At 29.3% G+C, this 11,613-nt stretch overlaps 1 protein-coding gene across 2 annotated transcripts in view; it reads right to left on the bottom strand.

The window, feature by feature from the left end:
* Positions 1–5,710, bottom strand: part of LOC148234424 (uncharacterized) — a 50,528-nt gene extending 44,818 nt beyond the window's left edge. The window contains exon 1 of one of the 2 annotated variants that reach the window (XM_088187602.1): positions 5,498–5,710. In XM_088187602.1, the coding sequence (XP_088043728.1) occupies positions 5,498–5,500 (3 nt within the window). In that variant the 5' untranslated portion in view covers positions 5,501–5,710. The remainder of the gene's footprint in view (positions 1–5,497) is intronic. The other variant, XM_088187601.1, reaches the window with a different exon arrangement.
* Between the last annotated feature and the right edge of the window lie 5,903 nt (positions 5,711–11,613).

Consider the following 11,613-nt stretch of genomic DNA (forward strand, 5'->3'; position numbering starts at 1 on the left):
AAAAGCATTTTATCGGAATTGTCAATGTTAGTGTCACTTTTTCGAGTGTGAGAAGAAAAAGAAATTTTCTCTCAGCATCACTACTCTCGTTTCCATCTCGTTTCTGAATTAGAGCAGGGTAAAAGCTCCTAAGACCTTGCCAGGTGTCACGGCGATAAATAGTACAATTTATTACCCGCTTGAGTTCCCCGCGACGCGCTTCTATAAATACTATCTATCTGCGGTTAAGAGAGAGATACATCTATTTTTTTCTCTTTAACTTCTTCATTCTTTTTTCTTCTTCTTATTTATTTATTTATTTCGCCAGCGTCTCGCTCTCGCCTTGTGTCGGCGTGGACGTTTCACACTCTATTTAAAAATACGTTAAACGCGTGTTTGTGGAAATTAAATGCGTGTTATCAAAACAAATCGGAGTTGTTTAGCAAACATTTAGATTTGATCTTGACTTAATAGCGCCGATCTTGTTAAACACACTCGTTCGCGTCGTTTGATTTATGCACATGTAACGACACGTAGACAATTAGTTTACGATATGCCAGCTTTTTAATGAAGATGAGTGCTAACAGTTTTATCATTGAATAAAATATTACGAATGAACAATACATCAAATATCTCGCAATCCTTTGATATGACTAAATAAATAATGAGAGACTTATTCTCTAAAAATTGTTTCTTTGTAGCCGAAGAAACTACATAATAACATAATAGATTAAATTGCATACAAAGCGATCCAATTGTTATTTAATAGAACACCGACATTCTTGGAATCAAATAATCCTCTCTGTACAATTAATTATCATAATAAAAGCATGAAATACACTTTTTAATTGTTAAATATGCAAGAAATTTCCGAAAAACTTTATCATAATAACTGTTACAGACCACTAAATGATTTTGCAATATCGCACGATATAATTAGGGTTTCTGTCTCGACTCATCCTAAATCTATAAACTAAGTTAAAAATATTTTCTTTTATCATTCTATTAGTATAAGTAAATCAAAGACTGCCTGACAAGCTGCTTGTCTTTTACTAAATTACCTACAGATAAGATCTATTTTAAACCTCAACAACGTCATTCAAAAGCATGCTTTTATATATATTTTTTAACATTTTTATAGCTACTATTAATTATTTTTATTTAATACTACTTTTTTAGATAAAAAAAATATTTAATATCAGTTTTGTTGTTGACTTGACTAATATTGATGTGTATTGTAATATTTTGGACAGATTTTATAACCAGGTAATTTAAACTAATTGAGTATCAAATTAATAATATATTAAAAATTAACCCACAATTTTTATTATATTATATAATAGAAATAACTAATAATATTTCATCCGATAAATGATTTTTAATAGTATTATTATTTTACTTAACATTGATTAGAATCTACTTGTAAAAATAATTTTAGTTCCGAATTTCAATGCCTAATATTGTTGATTATTTTATTAATATATTTAGCTTAATATAGCTAATTTTTACACAAAACAAATTTGATCTAAACATACAAATAATATATAACATAAAGAGAAAATAAAAAAAATTGCAAATATTATGCAATTTTAATTTTATTTTTTACGTGTATTTTAATAAAATAAAATGTATTATTTTTTATGCATGGTAAATAATCCTATATACCCAAAATATGTGTAATAAAAAAATATTTTACATTCAATTCGTGCGGTACCCTTGTATTTATTTTATTTTTATTACAAATCTGACCATTATGCATGTGTTTAGAGAGCTCGTATATGAGTAACGTTATTGGCAGCGACGGGCAAGAATAAGAGACGCGATCGCGACTCTCTAAGGCATTGATCATTCGAAAGAAACTTTTAATGGTCGCGAGATAATCAAGTATGCATAAAATAGCAAAAAAAAATACAACAGATTATTGTGACGGCAGCAGGGGCGAAGAAGAGAAAGCCCCAATAGCCATTAGCTGGAATGCCAAGTGACGCGACGCAGATCGTGTACTTTCTCAGTCTCTTAGCCAGTCGACTACACGCTGGAGCTCGCCGTTAATAGTGTGGGAGAGTGAGGGACCTCTTTTGATCTTGAAATACCCCAAGCTCTTTAGAGGAAGTAAACTCTGTGAGCACCCAACCGAGGTAGCGTTCTTTGAACTATCAATGACGAGCAAAGCACTGCATTTCAAACAAGCAGGCTACCGGGAGTCGAAACTGAAACTGAGACATCACGAAATTGATGTTCAAGGATGAAGCATAGCATAAGCAATGCAGGAGCATGCAACGCTGATGCTATTGAAAAACTAAGCAACAGTTTGCAGGTGATCAGGAGAGCACTTCCCAACAACACTCGGGAGAAACACTACTGAGACTCTAACAAATAACGTAGTACTACGGGGGGTGGTTCCCGCTCATCTAGCCCTAAAAAGCTGGATGCCACCCATTGGGTTGGACTCGTAGGGCCCTATTACCGGTAACGGCAGTGGTTTAAGCAAAGGATCATGTAGTAACACTCTCTGCCGGTCTATCAATACTTGGAATACAGATTCAAATATAGAAGTTCTCTACAATCACATGAAATATTTCATATTAAAAAATATTTATAACCACATTTGTAAATAAAATCGTTGTTTCATAAAAGTATGTGATTTATTCATACTTTTCATAAGCCAAAATCATATTTATTTACATCTAAATCATTCTGTAATGAGAAGGAGTCCGCAAAAGATCGAATGCATTTATACAATTTTAAATCATCTGCGTACAGAAGAAAACTTTAATTTGTAACTGCTGTATTTATGTCATTAATAAATAATATAAAGAGCAGAGGGCCCTTGAGGAAACCCCGAAGGGGTGAAATATTCATTCGACAATCGGCCGCCATAGGTGACAAACTGTCTACGCTCGCTCAAATAACCGAGTTAAATCATCCGAGCAATCGAGGTTCAACAATTTTTTTAATAATAACCCATGACAAATTTGTGCCTTCTCAAAATGTATATATACGACGTCTACTTGAATTCCCGCATCTAGAGATTTTGTCACCATTTTGGTGAAAGACAGAAGTTTAGTAACAGTGGAACGGGCGGAACGTTTTTTTCCTAGGTTTATAAAATAATATACAGTAATAAGAAATAATTAAAAATGAGAAACTGTTATTTGAATGTTTTTAATCTGTGGGTTGAATAAAATAAAAATTAAAACCTAATTAATATACATATAAAATCCGTTTTGTTTTTATTTAAAAAAAATATTTACTGGTGTAGTATTACTTTGGCGAAAAGATTTAGAGCTAATTTTTATGCAGACTGCTTTATTATGTCGTAAATTATATACTTTTCATTGCATGTTACAAAACGATCAAGAAACGGATCGTTTCTGTTGCGTAAAAGAATCGCAGAACATTTTTTTATACAGTTTATACGGCATCCTTTTTTAAAGTCTGCTTGTTCCAGCCAGTTCAAGTGGTTTAGAATTGTTGGATTACTAACGCATAACATTCGTTATGGTTCTACTTAAGTATTTAATTAATCTGTATCCTCAAAATGTATGGTTATCGACGACATAGAAGTCTCGCGTCTACTCTCTTTTTTGGCATACAACGCGATAAAATATTATTGATAACCTAATCTTTCGGAAACCGTTTATTAAAGTGCTTAGTTCTCCAAAACATCATTGTAACTGCTAATCTTACGGTAATCGTGTAATGCTTCAATTTTCGTTAAAACACATTAGAAGTTTAAATACCCGTATTTAGTTATCTATAGTATACTGAAGCATAAATCCAATTAAGTTAAAGCAATATTTATTTTTCAACATTTAAAGCACAACATGCTACGATTGGTATGACCTGGTCAATTAATCAGTCCGCCGTATAAACAATCTCGATTTTATTTTAATCATAAATCACGATATTCATCCGTGAGATTAAGAAAATCTAAGAAAACCAAATATGTTATGATCGATAAGCGTTATAAATATATAATAATCACTAATTTCGATCTCCCAGACACGATACAAATTGAGAAACACTAGGTAAATAATAGGTAATCCTAAAAGTGTATCTTTGTGTTATTCACTGGTAAATTGCGATTGGAACGGTACAAGGAAAAATTGACTCCTGAAAAATTGATAAATAATATTATTGATTGAATAAACAAGCCTATCTATGAGATCTTAAATCCTATTATGTTCTTAATATATATTTATTATATAATACTCTACTGCGTTTATAAAATACATAAATGTATGAATTTACTAGATATTATTAAATACTTATATTAAAATAATTAATAATATGCAAAGTATATCTACGTTTCAAAAATTTTAATAACATTGCAACAATTTTTATCAGATTTAAAAAATAAATTATAGCATAAAAATCAAATAAAACGTAAAAAAATTTGCAATAAAATTTTTATATTTATAATAAGTGATGGTTAATATTTTATTTGATCTTTCAATATAAATATTTATTAATCTTTGATTTGAGTCAAATCTATCTTTACTTTTCAATTTATATAATAATATCAGATTATTTGATATTATTTATAATTATTATCACACTAAAGAAAAATAAATAAATACTTTTGGAACAAAACCGGATATTTCACGTTATTGTTTATTTATCACAGTTTATAATTTAGTGAATTTTATAAACATTCAACGTATGTATATTTTTTTCAAACTATATCAATGAACAGTTTCTACATTATCGTTATAAAATAATCAAAAATATTTTTTGTTATATATTTTACAAACAATTACTCGAGGTAATTGTTTTTTTACGTTTTACGCACATAAAACAAACGTTTTTATTATATGTATGTGAGTGCTTTAAATTTATACTTGTTGCATTGCTATCTTGTTAATAATTTATACTAAGCTGGTTCAAGTTATTTTTATAGAAAAAGTTGGCAACAATGTAAAAAATCTTTTATGATAGTAGTTTTATTTTAAACTTGAATTTATATGAAATGCATTGAATCAAAGGTCGCCAATTGAAGGTCGCGGGTTTTAATCTCAGATGAACCCTATTTTGTTATCTATTAATTACTTTATAAAGCATATATAATAAAGTAAAATCTCAGATCGAAATAGTATGATACTTAAAATGTATCTATTGTTTAAATAAAAATGCTCAAAGACACACAAATTCCAGCATTGATTATAAAAATCAAAAATAAAATTTTAACTCGTAGTTGTTTTGATGCATTTAAAACAAGCCTAGAATTTAATCGTATTTTTTAAAAGCTTTCATTTGTTTTTTGTAATATTCATATGTTGTTTAATATAGATAACGTTTCTATTCAAAATCATACAAAAGGTTTTTATCAGTTAAACTTAAAATTCAGATATTAGATTTCAGACTATGTAATGCGAGAAACGTTGCAATGGACATATCATGACTCATTCGATTTTTGAAGGTTATAATGTAAGGCTCAATAATAGTAAATTAAATAGATACATTAATAAATCTATACGTATAGACTATACAAAAAAATAATATAAATATCACTCACCATTTCAATGTTAGAGAGAACACACGATTCACTCTTTTTATTTGATTCTCCCCACCAACGTACGAACACAGAATCTTCGTAAAATCTACCAGAACTGTCTTTATATTATTGCTTTATTATTATTAAATTAAATCGCGCCACTTCAATCGTGTTACGAAAGTACTCCTGCCGAAACAAGAAACGAGCGACCCGCACGACAGCTTCGTAGCTAATGATACGAAGTGGGAACGTTTCGCTTTACGGTCCGGTCCGTCTCGTTTGCATGTGTTCTCAATAATTCCTGTTCTGATTTATTTTAATATGACGATAAAATAATCAATAAACAAAAATACAAATTATTGCTATAATAGAAAAAATAATTATAAAAAAGAGAAAAAAAAATTATAAATATCGCTATAAATTATTTTTCGTTATGGTGTTAAAAATTTCACTGATCTATTGATGTAATATAATGTTTTTTATTTCAATCGAAATTATTTTCTAAGCTAGTTCTGTTTTCTTACATATTATTTAAAATGCAACAACTCTTTTTTTTAATTGAATATAAAATATATGTGTATTATGATGCGTAGCATATTTTTAACTCTTTTATAGTTAAAATTTTAATTGGATAAATTTATTTTATTTAAACTCACTACTATAACAACTAATTACCATAAAGTCTAAGCAGATCGAGTTTCTGCTAACCACATAGAGACCCAACCCCAGCAGCAGCCTAATCCGACAGCAGGGCGCCCGAACGCCCCAGAGTCTACCCTGCTAACAAGCGCAGCTAAGTTGTGAAAAATAAGCCGAGCAAAAGAATGGAATTTTTTATATAAATTATACGTTTTTGCCATTATTTTTTATATTATCGTGGCAACTCAGTTATATTTCAATAAAAAATTTTAAGAATATTACATAATAACAAAAATATTTTATCTTTATCAATGTTTTGTGCAAAAATACTGATACATTTGAATGAATTAAATGAACATTAAAATAATACTAGACCACATAAATCAACTAGAAAAAGTAAAAAACTAACAAAATTTAAGCAGCAGGCGACGACAAAATGAAGCACAGTCATTGAGTTTCCACTCATCACGTAGAAACACAGCACCAGCCTAAGCCGACAGCAGGACGCCCGAACACCATGCAAATAGAATGCTTATCGGCCGTGTTTACTATGACCGAAATTATCAGAATTCATTCGTTAAACGAAACAAAATGTTAAAAAAATCCACCCTTTCGTATTGTTTAACACTTATCTCAAAAATAGGTGTGCGAAGTTTCTGTATTTGTTTCAAGACGCATCAGTTCAATAATTCGATTGCGATTAATTTATTTTTATTTATTAAATTTTTATGCAAATCCGCATCAAACAAACAGCGATACAGTTCTGATCTTTATGTATATATTATAATAATTCGCACAGTATTGTATTATACATATTTTATAAAATTCAAAACGTTTAATTACTATGAAAGTAGTTATTGAAAAATGAAAATATATTTTTTTTTAATAATTCTGATTTTTTAATGATTAATTTTAGTCTATTGTCTTTTGACATTGTTTTTAATTTTGCATTACATTTGACTACTTTATTACTAAAAACGAGTTGTATTGCAGCGAAAGTGATTCGTTAAGTAAACAATGCATTTTGTGTTAATATTGCGGCTATAAAAAATATAGTTGTTAGTAATCCAGCAGTTTTAAAGACACTGGCGTAGCTGGAATGGATTGGCGAACTGCTCCGTGCGGCACTTTTTTGGGGCGGCATTATCGCGATGGAAGGACTGTTCGTGTAGAGTGGTTCTGAAACAAAATATATATCCACGAATAACTAAACATGTAAAAACAATAAACATCAAATTAAACTAGTCATAAAATCACACCCCTATAAATAAAAATATTTTTGGCCGGCCTGAAAATTTGGTCCGTTTCTTAGAATCGGTAAAAGTAGAAGTTATACCAGATGTTCCCCATTGTCTATTCAAGACGTGCACGTGCTAAAATAATTAAATGCCTGATAAACATTAACAAATTTTATCAAAGTTAAAAAATATTTTGAACATTTTTTTTATTTCGGTGCCCCAAAAACTGCTCTTCCTTTACGCAACTTTGAATTCACTTGAATATATTCAGATGGCGTCTTTGACCCTAAATAGGATTGAACACCCCTGGCTCTCCGGGCGGAGCTAATATTCGCATACATACAAAGTTAGGAGGGGCGATGTTAAATGCAACGCCTCCGACACCGCCTATTCAATTATAAGCAAAACGCCCTTTTATATCACCCTAATTGTGGCTCTGGCTGATCGATGAAAACATAGAGAAATCGGAATGAGAAAATGGCGATAGCAGGAATGTATCTGAATAACTCTAACCGATATAATACAAATTAGACCATTACTATAGCAGATAAATCAATGCAATCAGTGTGTTTCTAATTTCTCCTCATACTAGACATATAATGTTTATTAACAGCTTAACGCCCGTGGACTCACATAGGAGTCTTGAAAGAATATTGTGTAGCGGCCGTAGACTCGCCCATGAGTCCTGCATCATGCGTCTTCTTTCATTAAAAATACACTAGGAACATTCCTTAAGCCTTCATTAAAAATACACATCTAAAGTAAAGTTTTATAAGTCAGCACATTGAACGTGTATTTCAATAGTTCCACTCGAATACACTTTTTAATTAAAAAATAAAATAAAAATTAAGTGTTGCTTATAACGAACAATGGTTTAATTACAAACAAAGCACTCCTCACTCGTAAATTTGCTGTTCTTTACTTAGAACCCAATATCAATCAGCTGTGGTCCTAAATTTAACCCTTTTCTACATTTTTTATTTATTCTTTGTTTACAATCTATAAATAAATTGATAGTAGTGTTCTTTTTAAGCTTTGTGGGATGCGTCTAATTACAAAGGTGTGAGTCGATGCGTTATCGTGGTGCAAAATCCAAGAGTTGTTTGTCTATAGTTCTAGTTGTTTTCCTTAAATAGTAATGTTATTTTATATTAATTTTTAATTTAAAATTTATCAAAATATTAACAATAAGTAAAAATAATATTATTTCTGTTTTGTATTGAATGGTGTATTTATACAGAAGCAAACATTTTAGTATTATCTTTTACGCTTCTGGTCCATTTTCCTTTTGTGATTTTACTCAGCAGGAGAGTATTGTGTAGGTTTCATCGTGGCGATCCATAATGTGCTGTGCTGTAACTTAAGTAGTTTGCGCTCGAGGGTAACGCTAACGGTAACGGGTTGTACGCCACCCCCTCTTTATTTTAATTATTTTTCACAATTTTCGAATACGTTCATTACGTAAAAATTTACGCTTTAAATTTATTTTCAAATTATTTTTTTAAACCAGTTAACGAATTATTTACAAATTATTATTTTTTTGTTATTTTATATTTTTAAAAAAAGATACTGACGTGCGAAGAAAAATAACAGGTTACTAACCAAAAAGTCGCTGGCGTTTAAAGAGTTAAATGTTATTGACGTAAATTTACAACATCAAATACAATATTTATATTTAGGCAAATCACAGATAGTTATAAAACGGTCAAAAAGTTATAATCTGTCCCTTTGAATAATAATGTTTATTGTGAAAGTACTACCTAGAAAGTGCGTGCTTTTGAAGGCAATGTTCCGCTCCTTTTTTTTATTGTATATTATGTATTAAATCTGGCTAAGGGAACTTGTACCTTTAATACATCAGTTTAAAGGTACATCTCAAATAACTGTAGTTTAGTTCAGATTCATTATTTGAGGTCGGTTTTTACTTTTTTTATGTATATAATCTTGCTATGATTTTTTCCAGAGTTGGACCCTTAATATTTATTAAAATTGTAAATGATAAAAGGGTTAGTGTTATTAATTTAGCATACACAAAAATGATCATAGTCACTGTTAATTAAAAATCACTTAATTGAAAATTAACATATTAATTGAATTATTCTTGCAAAATTATTTATTTTAGTCATGCCACTCTTTAGGAAATAATTTCACAATTTTTAAACAATCCATTTTTTCTATGACTCTAAAACATTTTAGCGAAAACTTTGCACTTAATTTCGACACAATAGCGATGACGAAATGCAATAAGACAATCAATTTATAATCCGTCAAATTATGTTAATATAGAATTAGCAATTTTTATAATTCAAAAGAATTTTATATTTACATTCTATTCATAGTTCAATCCATTGTTCAAATTAAACAGCAATGGCAGAATTAAAAATCCACCCATTCGAAAAACATTATTACAACATAATTTACATACATAAATAAATAAACTAAGCATTTGGACTAAATCGAAAAATAATTTCAATCCTGAAATACAAATAGAGAAAATATTACTTAACTTGAGTGTAAATATAATGAATGGATTAAGTACATAAAATCGTTATTTGGGAATCATAGAGAAGACATAGCAAATGAGAAGAAACATGAAACGATATGATTTCGAAAAACAATAAGTATAATTAGGTACTAGCAGAGCTTTTTAAAAGTCTGAACAACTTTACGAAATTCCTCAAAAAAATATACTTCTCAGGAAAAATACCTCATGGTTGCGATCGACATTTATTCTTTCACCAAAATCGAAACAACTTTAACTTCAGACTTATGAGCTTAAGATTATGTTTAAAATTACACAAGGAAGAATTCACCATGTTGCGAAGAACTTATTATCAGGGAACAAATTGTATTAAAGCGCTCTTCAGAGAGGTCCCGAAGTTCGTAATCTGTTTACATTTGCTTCATAGATTTTGAGAAAGCGTTTGATCGCATAAAACATTATCATTTAATGTAGTGCCTAAGTTTTACGTGATGTAAGACTTCTCAAAATCTATATAAGAATCAATCAGCATTGAGGAAGAGCAAACTTAAAATATTCTAAAAAAGAAAGGTAACAGAGATGTGATCTTTCTCTAAATCTTTTCAATTTATACTCCAAAAGCACATTCCTCTCCAAGGACAAAAAGGAATACAAATTGTAGTGAAAGTAATTAACAACACTTGTTATGCTGATGACACGATGGCGGAATTTCAAATTTTGGTCCCTCTCGAAAAAATAATTATGATCCTTTTTTCCTAAAAATAAACAATTTTCTGAATAGTTTATATATCAAATAAAATAAAATAAATTTATATATAAAATAAAAATATATATATAAAATAAAATAAATTTATAAAATAAAATATATAAAATATATTAAATTATATATAAATTTTATTTTATCTAAAAAAATATATTGTGTTTTATTGCGAATGCTTAAGAAGCCGCGCGTGATTGACGTCATCGGATATAAATAGAAAATGCGTTTGTGTGCGTACATAAACAATGACAAGAAGGCACAGCGTGGTCTCGTTCTACGCTCGATTAAAAATATCTTGGTCTCTCGACAATGACCATTTCAAAAATACGAGATTATTTTTTTTATATTGTATATGGGCGAACTTGACAGCGTAACTACTGCATAGGTACAAGAAAAATAGATATTATATTTGCGAATTCGCCCTTTGTGCTTGTAAAAACAGCAGATGAATTTATAAATCCGTGAATTTCTTATAAAATAGTGGCAATCTCAGCAAGATAAAAATATTATTATAATCTTGATGATGTGTGGATTAAATTTTGCAGAATTTTATTTTTGTACTCTTTTGATAACATTTTCTGCTATTTTGGATCAATTCAAACATATTTAGATTAAATATCATTTTTTTAAATTAGCATATATTTTTTTACAACGAGTAAATGATTTTTGGCAACTGTAATAAACACAACAGATTTTTAATTCAGGCGGCTTCCATAAATTATGACACAGGTTCAGGGGAGGGGTCAGCGGAGTTGTAACAATGTAAAACAAGCAGGAGTCTAGCGAAATTACATATTTATGACATAGGGGGAGGAGGGGTAAAAATACATTTAAAAGCTGTGATATCATTTATGAAAGTCATCTTATTTATTTCCCTTTTTAGATTTAAATATAATTTTCTTTAATATTTTACTATGTTTTATATAATTTGTAAATTAATAATTATTTTTAAGTCTAATTAATAATATTTACTATTTAATTTTTTATGAAAAATATTATTCTTTACAAAAATAAAATA

Source organism: Plectrocnemia conspersa, unplaced genomic scaffold (genome assembly GCF_051122295.1).
Source record: "Plectrocnemia conspersa isolate PC_06_02 unplaced genomic scaffold, ASM5112229v1 ptg000006l, whole genome shotgun sequence".
Taxonomy (NCBI): Eukaryota; Metazoa; Arthropoda; class Insecta; order Trichoptera; family Polycentropodidae; genus Plectrocnemia; species Plectrocnemia conspersa.